Raw genomic sequence first — 26,848 nt, 5'->3', positions numbered from 1 at the left:
TGATGTACTGTCATACTGATAACCATGTATGCTGATCAAACATAGGATAATTATCCAACAACCTACACTATATAATGATAAGCTACTGATGACATAACATCACAATTATGTCTCCCTTGGATCTGAAATTGAGTAAACGTTTTTTAAAGTTTCCAATCTATTGGCCCATACTGGTGCAGATCCTATTTATATTTGTTGTAAGCTGGCAGGGGCTTTGAGCACTATTTCGGTGAGGCTGTGCAGATTACAATGAAAGCAGATGTACAAGCAGAATTTCTATCTAAGGGTAGTGACACGTAAGAACCATTAGCTCACATCCGTTTTGCTGTCTTTTTGGCAGATGCTGGCCATTTCCTGTCTGTGTGAATTCTCAACTTTAGAGAGGAGAGGAAAAAAGACAGATTTTGAATAGAAAATTATTTAAGTGTTCCCCTAAATATGTGTCTAGGAAGTGTTTGTCTTTTTGCATCAGAGGTTTCCTGGGAAATTGAGTTTGATGAGTGCCGGGCAGAGAAATCAGGTAAACTCCATTGAAATGCACTGATGGAGAAAGCTTTCAAGTGTTTTTTGCTCTGGATAGATTGCCAAAAGTTTGTTCTTAATCATTTACCCATGTCATTCTTTCTAGATGTGTTATTGATTCAAGTGCTGCCCCGTCACCAGCAGGAACTGGTGCAAGAAAGTTTCAGCAGGGAGTCATTCTGCAATGGGTGCACTGAGATGTAACTCCAGAACAAGTTAACCACTTTTTTGGACAATTGTGCTTTTCAGGAAGGATTGGTTATGACCTATGATTACCTATTCTCCTGATTTGTAAAGCCTTTCATGTGCTGTGTGTCTTTTTACTGGTTTTAGAAATTATTTGAAGTGGTATGTTTACTATCTTAGCGCTCAGCTTGACTTCTGTAAGTAGAAGCTTTTGTTTTGTTGGTTACTTGGAGCTTCTTAAGTTGGTTCCCTATTTGCATTGACCTAACTCATATTTCCTAATTCACTTCCATAAGTGGTGTGGAAAAGACCTGTTACTGAATTTTAAAAAAGTGTGTGTGTGTGTGTGTGTGTGTGTGGGTTAAAAAAAGGAAAAGGAAAGTTGATTTGTTTTGGCCCTGGACCGGTTATCGCCTCCCCTCCCGCTTGTTCTCCCTTAGCTTTCTCTTCCTTCACTCCCACTCTCTTTCACATCTGGAGGGGACTAGCAGGGACGGCAGCTTTCACCAGCGACCCTCTTGCAATGGACATGGACTACAGAGGCTACTTCAGTCTTCATCGCTGTCTTTAGGGTTGCCCTTAACCTATAGGAGAAGAAGGTATGGTGTGTGTACTGTATGTGTGGGTGTGTTAAAATGCTTTGTGTGTGTGTTTGTGTGTCTGTGTGTGCGTGTGACTCCCTGTCTAACTTTTCCAGATTCTGAGAGAATGTGGACTGACTCCAGTAGCTCATATGTTTTATGGAATGAGCTCTGCTTGCTGAAAGCATGTTTTACAGCAGGGAGTATAAAAGCAGGAAGATATTGATCGTCGTAACTGTGAGAGTCATTGCAATGACTTCTCTGTTTATTGCAAGTTAAATTGATTGACTTTTACTGCAGAGCTGCCTTGATCTTGTGGGGCGGTAGCCTTTTTTTTCTAGTAAAATGCCCCCTGCCCCAACACCCCCAACACACACACACACACACACACTGAATTACCAAATACAAGTGATGGACAGGACTCACTGGTTTAAGTGGAGCTCATGCATATGTCTGTCTCTCTGTCTCTCTCTCTCTCACACACACACACCTTTACATACTCAGCCGTAGTAGTTCACCTCTCAGTGCATGTCCCGGTGTCAGGTTGTTTATGTGTGAGCCCATTACCGGGAAGCAGAGTGCGGCTGGCGAGTGTGTGTGTTGTGAGGGTGAGCTGCAGCTGTCCAAACTAGCGTGGAGGTGCAGCTCAGCTCAGCTCAGCGTGGCTCAGTAGATTGGGACAGGGAACCAGCAGGGCCACAACACTCAGCCGACCCTCACTAGGGAGAGTGTCTAATCGCACCAGGACACCAGCCAGTGTAGAAAGCCTCCACTGGTTGCTTTCATTTTCCTGGGGAGCTGCAGGGTGGCAAGGGAGAGAGTCATCGAAATAAGCAGCCTGGAGCAGTTCTTCCTTTAGGGGCCGACTGCTCACTTGCCTCCCATGTAAGGCAACGTAAAAATCATTGGATTGCTGAACACAAAGTGAAGTGTAAAAAGCCACGTGCAATTAATGAACTAGAGCAGGGCCATGCTGTAGTGGTTTTGATGGAAAAGATTTGCATGCTGATGCATAGAGACTACTTGTTATTAGACCCACCAATGCTAAGAGTGAGTGAGTGCGCCCTTCTCACCTTGCGGTGAGGACGAGTGAGAATGAGAGAAAGAGCTGAGCTCCGAACAATTGCCCAGCAATCTTTATGTTCTTACTTCTGTATTTCTAAAATGTTGTACACCACAGTGTTAACTTTTGGTGTGTGTGTGTGTGTGTGTGTGTGTGTGTGTGTGTGTGTGTGTGTGTGTGTGTGTGTGTGTGTGTGTGTGTGTGTGTGCATTCATGAGTCATTTAAAGTGTAGAATGCAGCGCATGGTTTAAATGGAAGACTTGGCCTTGGGCAATTTTCATTGAATTTGTGCATTCCGTCTCTTCGGATGAATTGAGCAGCATAATGACTTTCGGTGGCACTAAAAATGAAGAGGCTCATTTTCTTTCTGATGTCTCCCTCCTCCTCAGGTTTCTGCATTTGTGACGGTAGGAGGAGGCTGCTCGGCGTATACGCGCGCGTGTGTTTGTGTGTGTGCGTGTGTTTGTGTGTGTGTGTGTGTTTGTTTGTGTGTGTGTGTGTGTGTGTGTGTGTGTGTGTGTGTGTGTGTGTGTGTGTGTGTGTGTGTGTGTGTGTGTGTGTGTGTCTGAGGACTGCTGATCTGGAAGCATCTGTTCCTCTGACACCCCCCTATCACCCCCCCAAAGCCTGTGGAGTGAGAGGGAGCGCTGGTGGCGTCGGCGGGGCAGCCATGGGCCGACACGGAGGCCTTCTGCAGCTGCTCTGCCTGGTGACCCTGGGGTGGGCCCTGGTGCTGTGCCAGTTCCAGCCCTCGCTGCGAAAGCTGCAGGAGGGGGAGTACGAGGTGGTCGAGGAAGAGGAGGAGTACGAGGACGGACTGGAGGAGGTGGAGGAGGATGTGACGGTAGTGCAGAGCGGCACTGGAGGAGGAATAGGAGGTGGAGGGGAGAATAAGAAGAAGGCGACACCCAGCTGTCCGAAGGAATGCACGTGCACCAACGAGGGGGCGGTGGACTGTGCTGGGGTCAACCTTGCTGACTTCCCCAGCGACCTCTCAGAGGACACACGTCAGCTCTCTCTACAGGTGTGTGTGTGTGTGTGTGTGTGTATGTGTGTTTGTATGTAAAGGGGGTAGTTTAGAGTGCTTTGGTTGATGTGCACAGAAGAGTCATATGGGCCATTAAGGTCCACTCCAGTCATTCAAATCAATGCATTCCCTAATTGTAGCATTCAAAGTGGAAGCCAACAGGTCCTTTTTCCAATAACACATAGTGTATCCCAAATCATTTTGTGTGAGTAGTTTATGGCCAAGACTAGAGCCCTATTGTTTTTAGATGGGATCGGGTGCTCTTGATGCTCACGGTTACCATCTGTCACAACACATCACTCCAAATAATGGCTACGTGTTGCTGCATTGCACTCACGTTCTTTTAACTCAAGCCAAACATCTAAGCATTTACAAGAAGTAACTGATATACTTCAGTAGAGAATTACTAGACATATGGTTAGTCAAGCAATAGTCACAATCAATAAATTGCCCTTGGCAGCTGAGGTTGTTAATGCAACACAATCTTTATTTTTAATCTTTTTCTTTAGTTTAATTTTCTTTTATTTTTATTTTTTTCTCAATACAGTAAGACATTCATAATTCAGCACATGCTTCATCTACATGTATCAACTGTGTTTAATCAAGCATGCAACAGATGGTGCTCTTAACCTATACCCTTCATAAGTACTTCACGTCTAATTACATAGTCCTTTTAAATTGAATCAATGTAGCATACAACAAAGATGCTCTGAACACAACTGATGTCAAAGACACCTTCTCTTTAAAGCATTTTCACTTTGTTGTGTCGATTCATATCTTTTCAGTGTTATACTGGCACCACTGATGGAAGGTATCCGCCAGCCTCCAGGAATAGGAACTAGCAATATCAATGGTATATGTCAATTTGTGCATTGTTTATAGAAACATATGCACAATCTATTTAGAAAGACTTTGTCAATGCAGTTGACATGTACTGTAGGTGTGCAAATTTTTGTGAAATCAATTTTGTTACAGCGCTTGCTTACATTATATAGATTAGACTGTCCACAAGACAACAGATTGCAATGTTTTCTCTCCATCATGTGAGAATGATTAGCCTATTGGACAATTTGAAAAAAATATAGCCATTTTTAAACTGAACTCTGTGTAGACAATTGCAGAAGCCATAGCCACCCCCCAAACCCCGCCCACACACACACACACACACACACACACACACACACATATATTAAATATTCTGGTCAACTATGCCTTTTTTCATGTCATGACCGCTTTTCCCCAAAGGCTTAATGATATATTAGTGGAATTGTCATTTCGAAGACGCTTCCCTTTGAAGCATGTTGTTCTCCAATCATTCCCCATGCTCCAGGAAGCTGAAGAGTATACAGGTAAACAGCCCTGATTAGGGTTAATACTATCCAAGAATGGATATTGAATCCAAGGGTTGACAGGGAACCAGGAGGTAGGAGGCAGTCATCTGGTGACCTATGGCTGTTTGTCCTTCACCACTTACCCAGCTGCCCTTAATGCATTGGTTTGAGGCTATCGTGTGTGTGTGTGCGTGTGCGTGTGCGTGTGCGTGTGCGTGTGCGTGTGTGTGATTGAAAGCTGTACAGAAGGGTAAGTGCTGTGTGGAGAGTGGGCTTGTCCATCTTCCATTGAACCGAGTGCACTCTTCTTCCTGCCCATACTGCTGCAGTGCCCTCAAGCATCTTCTCCCCTTTATGTTGCCCAGAATAACCAAATCACCGAGGTCACCACAGACGATCTGGCACGCCTCCACCAACTGCAAACTCTTAACCTACAGAACAATCGCCTCACTACTCAAGGTAATGACTAGAGCATAGAACGACATAGAATGACATTTTTGTTTTTTTACTGCTTACATTTTTATATTGCTTCGTTTTATTTGATCTTATCTACAATGCAGTAGATTACAACAGGCATGACGTCAATGTAATGACGATGAATCTGATGAAGAATCCTTGTTGGTTTGCAAAGCATAGGAATAAATGAGTCCTGTTACCAAACCCATTGTGGTAAATGTCAAACTGATCTTCCTTAGCACTTAGAATAGCACACGAAGGAATAATCTGTTCCTTTTGCTTAGCTTCAGGGTTTCAATATGTCCATGCACAATTCAGTGGTGTGTTGTGGAAAAGTCAACAATTGCCATGGTTCAACTATTAAAGCTTTCCTAGTAGTTCACATTATGCTGCACTACAGCCTAAAGTAAAATAATAATGATAAAAAGATTTTTCCCTCCTTTTTTAAATCCAGTGATACAGTATGTGTTGACATGATTGTCTTTGGTCACTGGCAGTGTGAAACAGATGTGAAATGTTGGAAAGGCTAAGAAAAAAGTACAGAATATTCCTTTAAGGAACCGTTACAGGAGGAGGGATAAATCGTGGGCTTATTCAGTTAAAACTGGGCACACACCCTCGCTGGATGTAGATTCAGCTCTGCTAGGACTGGGCTGTGTCATGTGGGTTTTTCCAGCAGAAATGCCTTCCTGCACTGTTTTGACTTAGTGAACCCATAAATGGTGCCATGTTTTACCTCTGACACACAGATTTGTTCTTCCATTTGTTGCCTTTTTCTCTTTACTGAATTCCATGTTGAGATATTTACAACACACATTTATGTGTGTGTGTGTGTGTGTGTGTGTGTGTGTGTGTGTTGTGTGTGTGTGTGTTTACTTCAAGGTCTTGAAGATGAAGGGTTTGAAGTGCTGGAACAACTAAATTACTTGTATCTGGCAAATAATAAGGTGAGTTGACAGCATTTGTGAATACCACTTACAGAGAGAGTGGCATGCTCGTGAAATTGCTGGACATCCACTCCTCAGTAATAAGTGTTTGGAAATATATTGTGAATTTCTTTCATTGTGTGTGTGCGTGTGTGTGCGTGTGTGCGTGTGTGTGTGTGTGTGTGTGTGTGTGTGTGTGTGTGTGTGTGTGTGTGTGTGTGTGTGTGTGTGTGTGTGTGTGTGTGTGTGTGTGTGTGTGTGTGTGTGTGTGTGTGTGGGTGTGCGTATGGGTATGCGTGTGCGTGTGCTTGTGGTGTGCGCGTGTGTGTGTATGTGTTTTCTCTGGCATCATAAATTCCCATTTTTCTTCCCATCTCAATCCCAAATACCACAACCTTTGGGCAAAAATTGATGGCAGCTTACAGCCCGTAGACCTTGCCGCTCTGCCCTGGTTTGCTCTGCTCTGAGCAGCCTCAAGCCAGCTGTTACCAAGGGGCAGAGTGGCAGCAGCCATCAGCCCCCCCCCCTCCCCACTCCCCCAACCACCCCACCACCCATGCCAGCTTGAAAGCTTAATCACTCTGCGGATGTCTGTGCCAAGTCCTCGGATCTAAAACACTGCTGCTAGCGCTGCTGCAGCCTTTTGGATGTTGGGTTGTGATGGACAGATTTGTTGCTCTCTGACTTAAAAAGGATGAGTGTGTGAGAGAGATCCTGGAGGATCTTGGGGGATTTTGACAGTGCCCTAAGCTTCGCAGACACATGCCGCCCTAAAGCAGCCAAACTTCCTCTCTCCCTCTCTCTCTCTCTCTCTCTCTCTCTCTCTCTCTCTCTCTCTCTCTCTCTTTCTCTTTTTCTCTATTTCTCTCCCTCTCTCTCTCTCTCTCTCTCTCTCAGAGCCTTAAGGTGTCTGTCAGAAGGTAGCCAAGTGAATCAGGAGCTCCTGACCCCACATGGCCGTGAGGTGGTGCAGATCCACTTGATGTGATCTGTGTCAGGGGCCCAGTATCTTTTAGTGTGTACATGCTCAAGGGTCTCTTTTTATTACTTCTAAAACCTGTCCAAACAGCACCTGGCTCATTTAAAGTGTGTGTGTGCAGTGCACATGTTGTTTTCAACTAACACAGACCCAAGGGCAAAGGCAAAGCCATCATCAACAGCGACAGGGGGATCTCAGATCTTCAATACCTTGTTCTTATTCCAAGAGACCATTTGTCGCATGTCAATGCTTTGTTGCTTATCTACACTGCAACTGTTTCATCTTCATTGCAATAGAATGGCCTATGATCATCTATATGAGAGGCAGTGTGCCAAGTCAAAAGATAGAGATGGTGTGTCTGTCATTGGTTTGGGCCAAAAGTATCATGTCAGTCATTGCTATTCAGACAGCCTAGTTTACCTCATTCGGAGTATGTGACGATGTGCCGCCTCAGCAGCACATCGCACTATGATTGTTTGATTATTATTTAATTAAAGATGTATGTTATGTCAATTTCATGAATTATTATTTGGGCGTGTTTAATGTGTTGGGCGTGTTCCTTTGCGCGCAAGAAATGTTGCTTAATATTTGATCATGTGTTTTTGGGGGTGTGCTATGGAAATATGTGATGATGTTTGCTTTAGATGTCCGCCAGGTAGGGGCGGTGTGCCCGTTTTTGGTCTTTAGACTTTGCCGGTGTCGACGGAAGTAATTAGTTAATTGGCCATTTAAATGCCGGCTTTTCATTATGCAGGAATTCGATGTTTTGTGACACGCGGTAAGGGGCTGGTGTGAGTCCTGCGGTCAGGTCTGCTTTATATAGTGGCATGTAGCCTAGCCATAAGAGACCTTTAAATATTCATATCTGTTAAATGCTTTGTTTGTCTTTCTTTTTACTTCACGTCGGGTGCGAATAGGAAGTGGACTGTATTTTTGGATTATTTTTTCACGTTGTAAATAAAACACCGTGGGCCCTCTTAAACCTGCTGTCTCGGCCTGATTTCTCCTTCACCACTCGTGTGCTCTACCACAGAGTGATTTACGTTTCCTATGTTCATGGTGAGAATATGAGAGACATTGTGTGTGTTCTCATTTCACCATTTCATTGTGTTCTTTGTAGGGTCATTCCACGTCAGTTCAACCAGGGCCCACGCACTTAGGTCTCAAACAATTCTGAAAAAATGACCAGGTGTACCTATGTTACCCAGGAGACACACTGTAAAGTTACTCTTATGTAAGATCAATACTTTCCAAGATACAGCCAGTTTTACAGGGGGAGGGGGGTGTCGATTTTGTTCGGGCTCTGTTTTTTGTCAAAGTTCACAAGCCCACAGTGCAAGAACTAAACCATGTAGGAGGCTCAAATTTTGCATGCTGGTACATAAATAGGAATAGTATGTAGAAAAATCGTCACGTTTGGTCTGGATAATCCTGCATAGTCATAGCTGTTCCTCAAAGTTGATACAAATTTTATTGGAGTTTTTGGCTGGACTCTGTTTAAGCCTTCAGAAGACATATTTGCACTCAACATAGGCTCTTGATTTATTTTCCCTACTGAGATAAGTAGAAACACTCTCACAAAAAGCAATGAACAGAAAATAAACCCCTTCAGGGTCTGAACAGCAGACCTCACAAGTCTGAAAAATCATTTTGGTTATCATTTTCAGAGCACCCAAACATCTTGTGGGAATATACAAAGATTTTTTAAATATGTTTTTCTTTATTCTCCATGATCCCTTCTTTTTGAAAACACCAATTTGACTTGTCTTATGCAAATCTTTCTTTTTTATTTTCCAATAATGGGCAAAATGCCCCATTGACATCAATATCAATATGTATCTTGGAAAGTTACATAAGAGTAATTTTACAGTGTGTCTCCTGGGTAACATAGGTACACCTGGTAATTTTTTCAGAATTTTTTGAGACGTAAGTGCATGGGCCCTGGTTGAATTGACGTGGAATGACCCTGTACCTTCACTGTTCCTGAGAACCACACAAAATGGACCTAAATGTACCGTGATTCAGGCCAGCTAAAAGCCTATGAGTCATGGTGATAGCCCTGTCACTGATGTGTCAGTTGGAGAGCAGGTTAAAAGCCTCCATTTTTGGGTCTTTGCTTGCACAGACACTCAACCGGCTGAATAGCTCAACCAGCTGAATGCAGCTGAACTTAACAGCTGTGTATATACACACATGCACCCAGATCTTAGATGTATGTTGGCATTCACAGACTAGAGCTTCACTTGAATCACAAATCAACAAATCAACTTATCTTATCTATTATTCTGTACTGAATATAAATTATGTAAACAATTACACATAAACATAGAATATACAAATACCAAAAATCAAAATCATAGAGCTTTTGAGTTTCATCAAATCAAGGTAAGGGTACATGAATTATCATGAATTCATGCATGAATTAATTCATGATTTATGCATTACTTCATTCCTTTGTATCTTATAAATCATCAGGAATTTACATGAGTTCATAGTCTCTCATTCATAACCTTAATGCATGAACAACACATCAACTAAAGCATTAGGTACGGTGGGTACATCATTATGATTTATGATTTCTTAAACATGATCATCATGATTACATGAAATTTGTTTAGAGAACTGCAGTGATGACCACTTTTTTGTCGAAAAAAAAATAATCATGATCATGCTTAATAGATTATAATTCATAATGATGTGCCCTCCTTACTTAATGCTTTAGTTGATGTGTGAATTAATTGATGAATGATTAATTAGCATGAATTCATGATAATTCAATGTACCCTTACCGCAAAGTGTTACCAAAAGTTCAAACATTGCCTTCTTATCAGAGTGGATGTCCCAGCCACTATATGTCCAGGATGCTTCTATGTGTGGACAAATGCTGGCATATAACTCTCTTAAGTCTAAAGACAGCCTGAACTACCACTGGACATCTTAAGTCTGAACTCCTGATGACCCTGTGCTAACCCTCTCCAACTCTGTCACTTTGTACCGAAGCTCACCGCAGCTCCAAAGCACCTTCCACCATCTCTGGTCAGTGCAGACTTTGCTGCTAACCAACTTACCAAGATCTACCCATACACGTTTGGCCAGAAGCCAGGCCTCAAGTAAGGATAATTGCTGCTTAGTCTGTGCTGATTATTTCTTTGTTATTTCAGTGTTATTTCTTTGGTTCACATGATTTGAAATCCAATTAAATTCAGAGCTCATGCCAGGTGTGACTCTACAGCTTCCAGATGTTTTGATGCAAGAACATTGTACTGCTTATAGGTTTAATTTATTTTAATTTAATTTAATCAATCAAACAGACGGATGATCTTTTATAATGCTGTATATAAATGTACTTATACAGGCAATTAATAAGTTATTTATGTACTGTGTGTGTGTGTGTGTGTGTCCACTTGCTTTTGACTCTCCCTCCTATAGATCAGTGTACCTACATAACAATAAGCTGACAGATGCAGGCCTCCCTGAAGACATGTTCAATGGCTCGAGCAGCCTTGAAATCCTCATCATGTCCAGCAACTTCCTGCGTTCGGTCCCCAAGAACCTCCCCCCTGCCCTCTACAGGCTCCACCTAAAGGTGAATCCCTCTCAAAAGCACACACGTCCCTAAGGCTACATCTTAAAAGGACACACTTCATCATGTGACAACTGACAAGCAGTCACATCCACCCCACTGATTTGGACAGGCTTTGTAAAATTTGAGATGCACACTTTACGCTGCTCAAGTAACAGCACAGTTTAGAAGCATTAAAGCAAAATAACAACGATGCTTTGTGTGGGTTGTTTGCATTCAGAATAACAAGCTGGTCAAGATTCCCTCAGGCGCTTTTGAGAACCTCTCCAACCTATGGGAGCTTTGTCTACAGAACAACCTCCTCAGCAACGATGGCATGGACAATGAGACCTTCAGGTACATGAATAAAAGCAGATCTTTTGCTTTTGGAGAAATGTAGCGAATAATGTGAATGTAGCCTTATACTTTCATGATTTGATTCAGTGGGAAGCCATACTTTCTCTCTCCTTACCTCCCATCCCTCTTTCTCCTTCTCCTGTCTTTGTTCCATCTTTGTAATGTATAGGTTTTCATTGATTTTAGTGAAATATAAAATAACATTTTAGTAAAATTTTGATTTTAAAATAAAATGTAACTCTACACTTTTGAAAATCGTAAAATCATTTTATTTTAAATGAGTCTTGATATGATTATGTGATGGAGAGATACACACACCTGTTTCCAACAGCCTCCCAGGCCATTTGCGGTGTGGTTTTGTGCTCTGCAGAATAACATCATCATTGCCAATATATCTTGTTAATTACCAAACTCTAGATCATTTTTCAGGGGAACCTGTGCTGTTGTGGGTGTTTGCAAGGCAAAACTTTTGGCTGTTGCCTAGTTAGCTCAGTCCATTATGATGTTTTAACCTTCATAATTGTACTCCATAGCGGTATTTCAACCTTGATTAATCCTCTTAGCTTAAACAGTCTGCAAAGAAAATATACAGTAGGATTTATGCGATTGCCATGTATAATAACTAGAAGGCCTTCACGCATCCTGGGTACAGCATGCTGCATGTACATGTATTGCCTCGAGCAAATTGTGCATTGCTGTTTTATCCTGCTTCTTGATGTATTATGTTAATTAGGCTTGGTTGTTGATCACCCTCAAGCTGTGAGAATTCCCCAGCCAGTAGCACAAAGAACATCTTTTCCTGAGTGTATTAGGAAGGACTTGTGTGTTAACACTTATCATACTACATCGATGAATACATTTATCATACTACATAGATGAATACATTTATCATACTACATCGATGAATACAATACATTTTATTGATCTTTCTCATATGGGAGCACATATTGTCTCTTACTCTTACTTCCCCGCATTAGTCAGCTGAGGAGCCTAGAGTACCTGGACCTATCCAACAACAACCTGACGGAGGTTCCTGACAATCTCCCACGCAACCTGGTGGTGCTCCACCTGGAGAAGAACTCCATCCGCAGCATCACGGCCTCGGCGCTGATACAGGTGCGCAACCTGGAGTACCTGCTGCTGCACAACAACCAGCTGCGCTCGCGCTTCATCGAGCCGACCGCCTTCCGCGGCCTCAAGAAGCTGCACACGCTGCACATGTACCACAACATGCTGGAGCGCGTGCCCCGCGGCCTCCCGCGCCGCGCCAAGACCCTCATGCTGCTGCACAACCGCATCGCCGAGATCGGCCGCAACGACCTCATCCTGCTCTACACGCTCACCGAGCTCAACCTGAGCTACAACCGGCTGACCAACGTCGCGGCTGCACCGTGAGGCCTTCCGCAAGCTGCGGCTGCTCGAGCGGCTGGACCTGTCGGGCAACGGTCTGCACGCGCTGCCGCTGGGCCTGCCGCGGAGCTTGCAGGTGCTCAAGGTCAAGGACAACCAGCTGAACAGCATCCCCGACGGCGCGCTGGCCGGCATGAGCAAGCTCAAGGAGATCAACCTGGCCAACAACCAGCTCAAGCTCAACTCCATCTACCAGGGAGCGTGGCAGGAGGTCACTGAGCTGACGGTGAGGAAAGGAAGGAAGGAATGGAGAGATAGAAGGAGGGAGAAAAGGAGGAATGGAGAGAGAGAAGGAGGGAGAAAAGGAGGAAGGGGGGAATGGAGAGGGGTCATTCCACATCAATTCAACCAGGGCCCAGGCACTTAGGTCTCAAAAAATTCTGAAAAAGTTACCAGGTGTACCTATGTTATCCAGGAGACACACTGTAAAATGACTTTTATGTAAAAGGCACCCGCCTCCCCCTGTAAAGCCAGTTTTACAGGGGGAGGCGGGTGTCGATTTTGTTCAGCCTCTTTTTTGTCAAAGTTCACAAGCCCATAGCACAAGAACTAAATCATGTAGGAGGCTCAAATGGTGCATGCTGGTACATAAATAGGAATAGTAGGTAGCCAAATCGTCACATTTGGTCTGTATGATCCTGCATGGTCATAGCTGTCCCTCAAAGTTGATCAAAATTTTATTGGAGTTTTTGGCTGGACTCTGTTTAGGCCTTCAGAAGACATATTTGTACTCAACATAGGCTCTTAATTTATTTCCCTTATTGAGACAAGTAGAAACACTCTCACAAAAAGCAATGAACAGAACATAAATTCCTTCAGGGTCTCAACAGCAGACCTCACAAGTCTGAAAAATAATTTTGGTTCTCATTTTCAGAGCGCTCCTTGTGGGAATATACAAAGATTTTTTTATATGGTTTCCTTCACTCTCCATGATCCCTTCTTTTTAAAGACACCAATTTGACTCGTCTTCTGCAAATTTTTCTTTTTTCTTTTCCACCCTGAACATGGGCAAAATGCATCATTGAGATCAAATTTGTGTTTTTAAAAAAGAAGGGATCATGGAGAATAAAGAAACAAATATTTAAAAAATATTTGTATATTCCCACAAGGTGTTTGGGTGCTCTGAAAATGAGAACCAAAATGATTTTTCAGACTTGTGGGGATTTTTCAGACTTGTGACACCCCCCTCCCCCTGTAAAACTGGCTGGAAACTATCTTGGTTTGGAACCTTGGATCTTGGAAACTAATGATCTTACTTAAAAGTAAAAATCTTTTGAGACCTAAGTGCGTGGGCCCTGGTTGAATTGACGTGGAATGACCCAGAGAGAGAAGGAGGGAAAACAGAAGGAAGGGAGAGAGTAGGGATGTGCTGAGGGTATAGGAGGGAGGGAGGGATAGAGGGAGAGAGAGTGGGAGGAGAGGAAGAAAGGAGGGGGAATGTATTGATGGTGAGGGAGGAAGGGATGAACAGATAGAGTGGGAAGAGAGGAAGAAGGGAAGGAGTGATATACTGAGAGAGAAAGAGGTGACGCAGTGGAAAATGACTGCCTCTGAAGGTAGTGGTACAGTTAGAACACAAACATTTTAAACAAAACACAGATGATTGAATCAGAGTGAACATTGATGGATGTAATTGTGATGTTCTTGGAAACGGTGCGCAGGGGTTAGAATGACATTTGAGACTTCTCAGAAATCTTTCATTTGGAGTAATAAATAATAGTGGTTTTACAATTATTTTCACAAATGGCCATCTAGTGAAATGATTGGCAGGCATTTAACATAGTTATGCAGTTGACATACCATTTGGTGAGAGAGTGTGTGTGTGTCAAGATTATGTGTATGTGTTATTTCTTTCTTTCTTTTTCTTCCTCTCTTTCTTCCTCTCTTTCTCCCTCTGTTTCTCTCTCTCTCTGTCTGAGATCCAGATGTTTGTGGATTTGTTTGTGTCAGGATATTCTGTGTGTGATTTTGTGTGTGTGTGTGTGTGTGTGTGTGTGTGTGTGTGTGTGTGTGTGTGTGTGTGTGTGCATGTCCTGATTATGTGTGTCTGTATGTGTTGATATGCGTTGCAGACCTTGGATCTGTCAGGCAACCTGCTGTCTCATGTCCCGCCGGACCTGCCTGAGTCTCTGGAGTTCCTCCACCTTCAGAACAACCGCATCAGCCGGCTCCCAGACACCGCATTTGACGGCACGCCTAACATCAAGGGCATCTTTCTGAGGTGTGTCTGAACCACACACACACACACACACACACACACACACACACACACACACACACACACACACTCTCTCTCTCTCTTTTTCTCTCACACACACACACACACACACACACACACACACAAACAAACACACACACACACATACACAAAACACACATGCGCGCACGCACACACGCACGCACAGGCAGAGGCACAAGCACACACACACACACACACACATACACACACACACACACACACACACACACACACACACACACAAGCACACACAAAAACACACACACACCTGCTAACCAAACATGTATTCATTTTTTCAGCTCACATACATATGAGCATGTGATGTATATGATATAACATGTAATGGAAGACGTGTAAAATTACTAAATAATTCTAAGTGCAAATACAATAACATATCCACACTGATACTCTTTCTCAGTGAAGCGAAGAAAATAGTGGATCAGTTCTGGGCTGATTTCTGCCATTAGACTTGGGAAGGGTGTGAGCATGTGTGAAGTTTCTTCTTCTGGCTGCGTGTTTGGAGTGAGAGTGATAGGTCTGGAGTCCAGTCCACTCACACTATTCTCTATTACCTCATTCACAGCACTGTGTATGTGTTTGGGTGTGTGTGTGTGTGTGTGTATGGGAGGGAGAGAGAGAAAGAAAGAAAGACTGTGTGTGTGTGTGTGTGTGTGTGTGTGTGTGTGTGTGTGTGTGTGAGTGTGTGTGTGTGTGTGTGTGTGTGTGCGTGAGAGAGAGAGAGAGTGTGTGAGAGAGAGAGAGTAAAAGACAAACAAATGTGATGAAAGCCATCTGCATGATGTATGTCCTTGTGCTGCAGTATGCTGATTGTTTGGCTGGTATTTATCTCATAGTTATGTAATATTTATCCAGCTTTCACATGGTGGTGGACCCAATCACCTCCCCATACACATTCACACTCACAAAGTTTTTTTGTGGTTTGCACATATTGGTTTGTGTGTGTGTTTAAGAGAGAAAGAGAGGGAATGAGGAGTGAAATGGGTTCATTCAGAGTTGTGTTATTGACTCTCTCCCAGTCGGCCTGCAAGTGCCGATGAGTGTTCGGAGATGACCATTTGCGTGCCACTGCAAGGCGTAGCCGCACTAATCTTCTTTGTATCGATTCAGTTTCAGCTGAAGTGCTGTGTGTTTGTCCGCAGCCACATCTGTGGGGATGGGCCTTTTTTTTGTTTTCATTGCTCTGATTTCACAGCTGGAGAACTATTCTGAGAGCCCTCTGCATAGCAACACATCAATAGTTGTGTTATGGTTGTGTCTTTATATTACTGTGTGTGTGTGTGTGTGTCTGTGTGTATGCGCGACTTGCGCCTGTGTGCATGTGTGTTTGTGTCTTTTTCTGTGCATTTGATTTTGAAAATTTTTGTCTCCACTTGTAAGTGTGTGGAGCATTTATCTGTGTGTGTGTGGGTGTGCGCACGCGTGTGTATATGTTTATCTGTGTTGTGTCAATATGTGTGAGTGTTTCTGTTCATATTTCCTGAACAGCTGATTGCGTCCATGTTTTGTGTTTGTTCGTCCCCAGTGGATGTGGGTGTATTTAATTGCACATGCGTGGCCACATGTGTGCGCGTGGGTGTGTGTTTCTGAATGCATTCCCTCTTGTGAACTTGGCATGTGCGTTGGCTGACATGACTACGATGACTCACGGTGACTACAGGCTTGTCCACCACAACTGTGCTACCCTACCCCACTCTCTCTCTCTCTCTCTCTCTCTCTCTCTCTCTCTTTTTTTTCGTTCCTGGTGCTGCGGAGTGGAAATGGCCTCTGGCCCTAATGGAAGATGCTTCCGTGAGAGTGTGCAGTTTACTGCCGATGAGGTCAAACTGAACCTTGAAGTCCTGTGGAAACGGACGGGCATTTAATTTTTTTTCCATCTCCAAGGACTGGAACATCTCTCGGCTAATTCGATTTTTATCTTTCTTTCTCTTTTTTTTAAAGAGCAGGGTCACGATGCCTGCCTGCCTGTCTGCTCCGTTGGTCTCTCCACTGGCCTTCAAATGTTCGGATTTACTCAAAGCTTAGTTTAATGAGCCGTTAATGATTGTGATAATGAAGTGCACCACCTGAGAGTTTGATTGCCTGAGCATCTCCCTGATGTTTCACTGTTGAATAACTGAAGCATATTTAAAATTCAGCATTGCCAGCTCAGTGATGCCAAATGCCAAACCTTTTTATACAACAGTTAGATCTGGTCTAACTAATTAACTAACTACTGTAACTAATTAATTTCTGTTGAATTCTATGACTCAAGAGTGGTGAAGCATATTTAATAAATTTTAAATGTCTTCTACAGTTTTTACCTTGTTTTATCTTGAGGCACGAAGAGTCTGAAAAGAATGTTTGCACACTGACTCTGAAACATCTCATCTGTATATATAAATATATGAGGTTTTAGACTGTGCATTTGATGGATAGAAAAATCGCACACAAGATCATAGCATTTACTTCTACTCCCTCTATGCCCCACCCCACCCCCCATCTTTCCTGTCTCTTTGCTGCTAAGGTTCAACCCACTGTCAGTGAATGCCGTGAAAGAGAGCTCCTTCGCCCACCTGGTGCACCTGCAAGTGCTGGATATCGGCTATGGGAATGCAGCCCAAGGCCCTGGCGTTGGGGAGGAAGAAGAAAAAGACCTGGCGAATTGGGACAGGGCCGGAGGAGGAGGAGGAGGAGGACAAAGTGACGACAGCGAGGCCTAAACCCAAACGACCGTGAAGACGAGCCGCCATTGACAGTTCCAGACGGATCCTGGTGCCCTGTGTGTCGTTAAGTCTCTACGCCTAACGAGAGCCTCCTAAAAACCGAGCTCTTCAGACCGCTTCAACCTGAGCTCTTCAGTTCTTAAGTACACAGACTTGGACTATTGTGATTTGGGGAAGTGGGGGAGAAAGAGAGCAGTTCAGATGAGTTGATGCAGGTTGTGATTACAATAGAGAGACTATGCAGATTTTGGGCTATTAGCAAACAGTTGTATTGAAGGAATTTGTTTCCCCCCTTTGTGGCTGGTGCAGGATACCAGACCAGGACTTCCTTTTCCCCCTCTTCTCATCTTTGTGTTCACCTTGGATGACTGCTGATGTGTTTATTTTGCTTGTGGTGACACCACAGAAGAGAGTTGTACACAGAGCAGGCTTTGAGTTGTATCTCATGCAAAAAGTTGGTTTAAGAAAGAGGATGGTCAAACAACACAAGATAAATAAATGATATATAATTAAATATATATCGTAAAATGCATACACGCCATGAGCAAGGGCCATAGATTGTGGCGATCAAATACATGATGGGACTAGTAATCAGTGTGACTAGAATCAGGGCTACTGATGCTCCCAGAGGGGTCAATTAAGTTGAACTAGTTGAGCAGCAGGGTCACCTTTAGGTCTTGTCATTAATGAGCCAGATGCCTCTCAGCCAGATTCATCCATTCTGCATAGACACTAGGCTATTGCATGCTATTGCAAAGTTACACATGTCTGTGTTTTTCAAACCTTCTTGTCCTTTATTTGTGCAGTACATGTGGGGTTTCTTTTGCGAATAAAGATTACATCTATTTTTGTATGGTATGTAGAAATATTCACTCATGTGACATCTGATTCACTGACAAATTACCATATTTCTACACTTTTTTGCATTCAAAATAAAATTCTTGGCAGATAAATGATGTATTGTACACTCCTCCTTTCCTCTTCTCCTTGTAAGTGTATTCCGAATAAGAGTCGCTCTTAGTCTGGATTACCTGAATTGTGAGAATCACAGTCTCAGTGCAATGTACTTGAACCTCCAACGCTGAGTATGGGAGACAAGCCAGGAGGTTGAAGCCCATTGGTTTTCAGAGACTGTTCCTAGCAGATCTTAAGGCATTAGAGACTAAGGTTTACATTTACATTACATTTATTCATTTAGCAGAAACTTTTTCACATGTCAATTATATCACAAGGGACACTGTCCCCAGAGAAACTTAGGGTTAAGTGCCTTGCTCAAGGGCACAATGGTGGACAGGGCAGGGGCGCTGCTAGAAAATTTGAGCCCTATGAAAGACAATAATTATGGGCTCCCCCAATAATATATAGTATTATATATAGTCAGTGCTGGGCCCTTAGAATCGTCCTAACTCCCCCCTGGCGTCGCCCCTGATAGTGGAAGCCAGGTATTGAACCCACAACTTTTCAGGCTACTGCCTCCAAGCCCAATTCCTTAAACACCACACCACCGCCCTTTGAACTCTGGAGACAATATGGAAACCAGGTAAATAGACTGACATAGTCGACGTGGGCTGATGTGGTCAACGAGGGCTGAGCTTAATGTTGCGCTCTGCCCCACATTGAGCCCAGCCCCGATCTGCAAGCTGCAGCCAGGGGTACTTGCCCCTGCCAGGTAAGGATGTTTACAAATGAAAAGACAGTGCTCAAAAAATCTCCCATAGAAATGTATAGGGTTAGTTCGTAACACAAACATGGCAGTCGTCTACACATATTCCGCCCCTTCCGTCGGCAAAAGTGACATGTGAATACATCATGCCAATCATGTGGTATGTTGTGAATACATCGTGCCAATCGTGTTGGGATTTTGCAGCTGGAGCGAGGTTGGTGTCGTGAAGCCTTGCGCATGTGCAGTTCTGCAGAAAATGCGTTGCAATATGGCCGATGAGTGGAGGGACTTGCCTAAAAGGACTTTGTGTTTACTCACGATACAGCCCTATACCTGCTGCCGTCTGTCAACTCAGACCCTCTAATATTCATCACAGTGGTCATGTTATGTATAAAATATTTTATTGATAAATATTATTTTTTTTTTCAGATTGACAGATTGAGAAAAAAAGCTACTACCAATCACAGAGAGCTCACCACTGCACTAGTGAGCCATTTGCTTCCCCATCCACTGAAGTGCTGCCCTGTGTCTGGTGCAAGGCCAGTCTTTAGAGTAGCCTTTGTCTTTGACAGAAGATCTAAAAGGATGTATCTGAGTAATGGGAACACTTTCATTTTCTTTTTCACTATACTGTATACTGTATCTAGTAAGGGACAGGGTGACTGGGAGAGGGAAAAAACAGTCAGTGCAGGGGGGAGTTTGAAAAAGAAGCAAGAGAAAAAGAAGATTCAGAACAAGCAACAGAGGACTTATTGGAGTGGCATACAGGACGGAAGTAAGACAGAGGAAAATCTCATTTGAATGATTGTGATACTTCTTCACTGAGACTGAACGTCATTTGGAGCTTAAAAGGAGGTCATGCGCCATTCAAATGTGAGGGCACTTTCCACCTTCCTCAGAAGGTTTTTGAAGTTAAGAACCCAACCAGACACGTGAGGTTTATTCTTGTGAGATCTGCAGCTGTCATACTGGGTGTATGAAAGAGGTACAAAGAACTGTGGTGACATTGTTCCCTTTAGTGTGACATTCCATGTAACTTCACACCACATGGTAGCTGGCTAATGAAATGCCCTCTGGATGAAAAGTAAGAAAAAAAACATGACAAAATTCAAGTGCATTAGCTGTAATACGCCAGTGGCTCTATTAAAAAATGAAACATCCTGACCTGACTTAAAAAAAAATTAAAAAAAACAGAGAGAGAGAAAAAAATGCAAAAGAGAAACAGGTCTTCTACCTGTGAGCGCCATTTGTAATCACGGAAGGGGGGGATTTAAATCTCATTCGCTTAATTGCCATGGCAACGCCGGCGAGTTCTCCCGAGTGCATTATGGAGGAGAAGCAGTGCCAGCATCTGCTGGTAATCCGGCACATTATCAGAAATTGAGGGGCCAGAGGCGTCTGCGTTGCCGTGCGTGCAGCCTGTCCCAGAGTGGCACGGAGGCAGGAGAGCAGGGGGCACTGGGGCTGACCAGACGAGCCGACAAGGACAAATCACTGTCAGTGGGGGCTTGTGTCTGTGCCGTGTGGCTGAAAATGGGGGTGGGGGGTTGGATCGGCTCAACTTGGCTTTGGCTGTGTGTGTGTGTGAGTGTCGGGGGTGGGTGGTGGTGGCAGTGTTGATGGCCCAAGCTCTCTCTATAGTACACTCTCATTTACTGTCTCTCTTGCTCTCTCTCAGGATTTGAGCTCTTATTCTCATAAGGCAAAGATCAGAAAAATGGGAGATTTCCTCCACTCTTTGCTAAGCTGGTGTTGTGTCTGCATATGGAGAAGCAGCATAATGCACAGCATTGCAGATGGGGAGAGGAAGGGGTTTAGGAGGCCTAACTAGAATATTATATATTTTTTCCCATTAAGTACTGTTGTTTTTTTTTTTTTGCAGGATTATCACCCAACGAATCAAAACATGGCAGATAGATAATATAAAATTGAAAAAAAAGATGTTGATAATACACATAAATATATACAAGAAAAAAACACTTCCTCGCACCTCAAGAGGAGAGATTATGTTCAAGTTCCTCCTCAGGGGATCTGCCAGGACCATGTTGGCCTCTGCCCAGCCAAAAAAGGAACGAGCACCTTCTGCAAAGCGTTTCTGGACCGATCAGGTTTGGCCACAGTGGTAAAGGCGACCCATGTTCCAGCTGCTGCCATCGGTGCCGGAGTCTCTGTTCTCGCCATTAGGTGAAAAGTTCTCTTGTGCACCTATACGTTCTCATACTCCTTTCCTCAATAGCGTAAGCCTTAGCTTCAGACAGCCATGTTTCTTCCCCGTGTATCAACAACAGGCATTTCCACATACACTTCCACTTCTTGGAGTCTCCCCGAGACTACCAAAGTCATAATTTGTTGCTTTCATATAATTCTCAGGATTCACACTTGGAGAAAAAAAAAACACTCAAACACACACACAAACAAACAAACAAACAAACACATTTAAACAATCGACCAGTCTTAATAATAAACTAAGACAACACAACTGTCTCTTCCAGTTTTTCCTTGAATGGTCGGCCCCTTACGTTGACCCCACGCTCTCTTAGAGGGCTCAGGTCGCCCCAGCTCCTCCCCACGCGGCTGTGGGCTATACGTTGGTCTCCAGGCCGTTCATGTCGATGGCACAGTGGTCCTTGTCCTTGCTCTTGAGGTGGCGTGGGGGGATGGGGGGCTTCTTGCGCTCTGGCGGCGGGGGCCTCACTCCTTCCTCGAGCTGCATGAGGCGGGCCACGTCTGGGGGGATGTGGTCGGACTTGTGGCCCGGTGGGTGGGACGGGAAGCTGCCGTTGTTCTGCTGGCAGTTCATCAGCTGCTGGATGTTGATGGGCTTGGTCTCGCAGATCATGGGCTTGGTCTCACAGATGAGTGGCACTTGCTGAGAGTGAAATGGAGAGAGAGAGAGGGAGAGATTGACTGATTGATTTTTTAAACAATACAGTAAAGGTCAACAATGGGGGGAAAAAGAAAGTCAGTCAACAAGTGTCTTAAAAAATCATCAAAGAAAGAACAGTATATATAAGTACTGTATGTATAACATGGCCTTCTGTATTCATAGGAAGTGCCACGGCCTCTCTATTCACAAGAAATACACATACAGTTGTGCTGTGCTTGAGCACCTCCATTTACATGGAAAGTGAGGCCAGTGTCCCTGGTAGGATGCACTTACAGTACAGATAACAGAAATGAATTCAATAAGCCACCATGGGTCAATACGGGTCATGGGTACTTAAGCTAACACAGACTGCCTACATGCCAATACTAGATGCCCTGTAAGAAATGTACGGTCAGGACTGTGTTTGTTGTTGACTAAGCCTCACATACAACAACACAACAAACCTGGGCTGGCACTGGAGATATGACATCTATCCTACTTCTGGATGTGTGCTGTACATTTATTGACTGGTCTGTCTTACCGGGTTCATGACTTCTGTATTTCTATTTCAGATTAAGTGCCTCCCTCTCCTCCTGTGTTTACTACCTGTTTGTTTATGCTTTTTCTCATCCCAACAAATTAATAAACAATTGATGACAAAAATGAGCTGTCATCAAGATTGCCTCAATGTAGACAAAGCAATCACATCACAATGGCATATCACAAATGTCAAGACTTTTAGCATCAAATATCGATCCTTAAGACATCTATAAAAAAAAACAACAAACAAATCAAATGCAATGTTAACCATGTTAACTGCAGCAGATCATACAAACACAGTTCCGCAGATGACCTACCCCATCAGTCTCCTTCATGAAGTCCTTCCGACAGATGTGGGCCATGATGCCAGTGGCCAGAGCGTCCCCCATCACATTCACCATGGTACGGAATCTGTCCCTGAGAACAGTCAAGGTGGAACACGAAAATAAAAACTGCATTATTAACAGAAGCAAACAATGTTATGAAGCAATAGTAGGGGAAGAACTTGATTCTAGAATAGATCCTACTGGTTGCCAATGACAGCTCATTTCAAAGATACTATCTTACAAAACTGAATTTGCCATGTTTTGCGTTGGAGTTTGGGAGCTGTGCGTTCACAGAAAGTTAAAATATATGACATCTGGCAGGGTAAAGCCATGAAACTATCCAAAACTACATAAAATAGTTTTGTGAACCGGTTGCCCTGATATGTGCGGTGTGTGAATTTGATTTAAAGTGGATTCAAGATTCAACATTCAACGTTGATTTATCATTGTATCTCAGTAGAGAGTCAAAATTTTGGGTATCGGCTCCTCTTGCAGCAATAAAGACTATCAAACACAAAGAAAGTGATAGTGTGTGTTTATGTGTGTGTGTGTGTGTGTGTGTTAAATATTGTTTTTAGTTTTTAAAAAAAATATTGGACGCAACTTCAAACAATTGCTCCAGTTTAGTGTATTTTTAGATTTCACACAATTTTGTTTGTTTTGGCTGTATGCATGTGATATTGTAGTTTTCTCAGAAATCACTATCAAATAATGATATTATAATATATGCTCACAGGGATTTATATTCTTCGAAACTCCTCAACAAATCTAGTTTAATTAGCTTTTATTTTTTTGCACCCAATAAATGGAATAAAATACAAGAGGTATTCAAATTTGATCAGTTTTTGATGAGACCAATTTAAGGGTATATAATAGACGATAATGCTGTTATACAGTGTTTTTGCTTTGACTGATATTTAGACCTTTTTTTCTTCTTTACTAACTATTTTTTATTTTGCTTTTGTATTAAATCTTTTACTGTTGTTGTTTGTTATTTGATTGTTGTTTTTTTTGTATGATTGTCTTTTGCTGTAAAAGAGCTTACAGTAATGCTCAGTCAATCTTCCCTGAATAAACAATGGTAAACAAAGATGTGAGGGAGCCCTGAGTTCTACCAGAATAAGAACAGTTCAGGTTTGCCAATGTATCCAACAAACCAGATATTCCACAAAGACACCATCAAAACCAATCATGTCAGGGGAAACCTTGAAACTGAATGGTACCTAATGCTCAGGTCAATAGATCAATAAACAATTTTCTCTCTGGACTAAACATAGACAAGTTCACGTGTAGAGATTGTAGTACTCTGCAGAGAGTAGTGCGCTCAGCTGAACGTACTATAAGAACTCAACTCCCTGCTCTACAAGTTCTATTCCAGAAGAGTACTCCTAAGAGCCCAAAAGATTCTGAAGGACTCTTCTCATCCTAACAATGGATTATTCCTACCGCTGAAATCAAGAAGACGCCTATGTAGTCACAAAGCCAGAACTGAGAGACTCAGGAGAAGTTTTTATCCCCAGGCCATCTGAACTCTAACCCCCCCCCCCTACACACACAGCACATTGTCTTCAGGATCTTCTGAAGACAATGAACACATATCCTCTACATACTTACAGCACACTGCCCCCACCTACCCACCCACACACTACACACACACACACACACACAGTCACTGCTCCACTCCCCTCCCGCCCACACACACATCTACACTGTCATCACTCACATACATCATACATACAGTACTCTGCTTGCAATAGTAAGTCCCTTCACCATACTTGCAGTACACTGCCCCCAATACACAGCATATTGTCTCATGAGGAAGCTTCTCCAACACACATATTGCACACTGCCCTCTCCCCACATACACAGCACACTATCCCATCTCCCTTGTCATCCCCCCAACACACACACCAAGACCCCTGGCAGTTGGGTTAGCCCCTTGAGCCGTGGATCTGCCCAAGGTTTCTTCCCTAGTAAGGGAGTTTTTCCTTGCCCCTGTTGCTCTTGGGTGCTCCTTGTTGGTGCCTCCCACCCAATCCCAATCCTCCCCCACCTTTCTTATGCAGCCCTTGCCACTTAATCTACTAAACCCCTCTTCTACTGCACTTTTTTGCCCCCCCCATAAATGCACAAATAGGATGACACCAGACATAATTTCACTGCATTTCTTACATCCAGTAACTATATGCATGTGACAATAAACTTCCTTGTATCCTTGTGTAGAGGAAACACTGAACAAAGGTCCGGAGCTTTTAAAATTCAGAAGTCAGAAGTGTTGTGTTCTAAAATGGTCAGAATCCTCCACAAAGGGTGCTCGTGTTGGCAGAGTTCAGGGGGGTCAATAAACTCAGTTCACCCTAATGAACTTACAGAGCCCAGTCCACTGCGATGATGAGCGTGATGTCATCAGTAGGCAGACCAACGGATGTGAGTACAATCACCATAGTGACCAGGCCAGCCTGTGGAATTCCAGCTGCACCAATGCTAGCTGCCGTTGCCGTGATACTGGAGATAGAACAGAAACAAACAATGTTATTTAGCAATCAGGCAGATAGGGCCAAAGATTTTAGAGCTCTCTGCTCTAAGGTATGAGCTACACCAGGCACGTAACTGAAGCGTTCCGTTCGCGACGCGTAAAATCCATTATAGATAAAGGTTTATTTTTTTCGAACGTACGCCCCACTGTCACGTCTGGTGTAGCTACTTCCATTGCTTACAATGTATTCTAATTGTTGCAGCAGGCGCCAACATAAGCGGGCAACTTCAGTTACGCGCCTGGTGTAGCTCAGCCCTAAAATCTTTGGAGAGGGCAGAGGCATAAAGGATGTTTCAAACGAAAGAAATGGGACCTTTTTAGTGATTGATTTTGCACTAGACCAATGTGCTCACCAAGGCTAGTAATACAATGGGTAAGATTTTGGCCAGCACCACAGTATTATAGGGCAAAATGATCACAAATCCACAGCTCAGCTATGCTCACATAAAAATGGTCCATTTGTCTACATTTTACAACCGATTTGTCGTTCTTTCAAAACCATTAGATGTAAATGGATTTACCAGAAAGCTTTTGCACACAGAGCTAAGTGGTCATAGCGGCGTAAAAACTGTAATCAGTAATAGACGGGCTCTGGTACATGAGGCATAGAGTATTTGGAGGGAGGGTATGTGCTAACAGGAAAAATACATGTATGTAGATTTATGCAGCATTATCTCTCTATAGTGTGGGCATGCCTGAATCATGCACCACATTCACCCCAGTGCCCCTCAATCTCCTTGAAAGGACATCAATCAAGCAGTCACAGGAGGGTTGCTTGGTTCTGGCTATTTCAGTCTACCCTGTTGGCTACTGTGACGCTAACTGTTCCAAGGGCTTCAGCTGATCCTCGTCAGATGATGGCAAATCAGAGCCAGATCATTTGCCTTTGAGTGAGAGTATATTTCTCTCTCTCTCTCTCTCTCTCAGAGAGAGAGAGAGAGAGAGAGAGAGAGAGAGAGAGAGAGGGGGGGGTGTGTGTGTGTGTGTGTGTGTGTGTGTGTATTTGTGTATGTATGTATGTATATGTGTGTGTGTGTGTGTGTGTGTGTGTGTGCGCGCGCTTGTTTGCGTGTGTGTATGTGTATGTGTGTCTTGTAACTATGCATGTGTGTGTGAGTGTGTGTGATTGTGTGTGAGCCAGATCCAGCTCCACTGCACAGCAGATGTGAAAAACTCGCCTGACCCAAAGCATCAATCAGTATAAGCAGGGTCAGACCCTTTTAATACAACACTGATGGAACGCCGAAAGTGCCAATTTCCCCTGTCTACCCTACTGACACTAGGCACTGACACAGGTTGGCCTGATTCAATTTTAGAAAGTAAGAAAGTAATAAGCTCTGTACCTTGAAATGCAACTTTTCAGAGTTACGAGATCGGTTTATCTCTCTTGCACGTCATGAACCAATGATAAAATGGCACAAATTTACTGTATTTTACGACCCAATCAAAACATGGCCCGCAACTAGTTTGTGTCAGACGGTGGTTGGCAGGCAGAGAGATTTAATATGGGAGGTTTCAGAGAGATGAGGAGAGGATATGACAGAGAGAGAGAGA

General features: G+C 43.5%; 2 protein-coding genes across 2 annotated transcripts in view; one reads left to right on the top strand and one right to left on the bottom strand.

Moving 5' to 3' along the window:
• Positions 1 to 313: 313 nt before the first annotated feature.
• On the top strand, positions 314 to 18,316 carry podn (podocan). The gene is given in 12 exon segments (XM_048253459.1): positions 314 to 1,307; positions 2,743 to 2,760; positions 2,980 to 3,377; positions 5,077 to 5,170; positions 6,050 to 6,114; positions 10,073 to 10,182; positions 10,502 to 10,658; positions 10,876 to 10,991; positions 11,969 to 12,365; positions 12,367 to 12,627; positions 14,474 to 14,622; positions 17,165 to 18,316. Coding segments are annotated over 10 exon segments (1,899 nt in total). The 5' UTR covers positions 314 to 1,307; positions 2,743 to 2,760; positions 2,980 to 3,023; the 3' UTR covers positions 17,361 to 18,316.
• Positions 18,317 to 19,410: 1,094 nt separating this feature from the next.
• The window catches only part of slc1a7b (solute carrier family 1 member 7b), a 57,299-nt gene continuing 49,861 nt past the window's right edge, over positions 19,411 to 26,848 (bottom strand). The window contains exons 9-11 of the mRNA XM_048253624.1: positions 25,129 to 25,263; positions 22,750 to 22,849; positions 19,411 to 21,895 (exon numbers count right to left, since the gene is read on the bottom strand). Of these exons, the coding sequence (XP_048109581.1) occupies positions 21,608 to 21,895; positions 22,750 to 22,849; positions 25,129 to 25,263 (523 nt within the window). The 3' untranslated portion in view covers positions 19,411 to 21,607. The remainder of the gene's footprint in view (positions 21,896 to 22,749; positions 22,850 to 25,128; positions 25,264 to 26,848) is intronic.

Source organism: Alosa alosa, chromosome 9 (assembly GCF_017589495.1).
Source record: "Alosa alosa isolate M-15738 ecotype Scorff River chromosome 9, AALO_Geno_1.1, whole genome shotgun sequence".
NCBI classification, from domain to species: domain Eukaryota; kingdom Metazoa; phylum Chordata; class Actinopteri; order Clupeiformes; family Clupeidae; genus Alosa; species Alosa alosa.
Note: the sequence above shows the minus strand (reverse complement) of the source record. Positions and strands in the feature narration are given on the sequence as shown.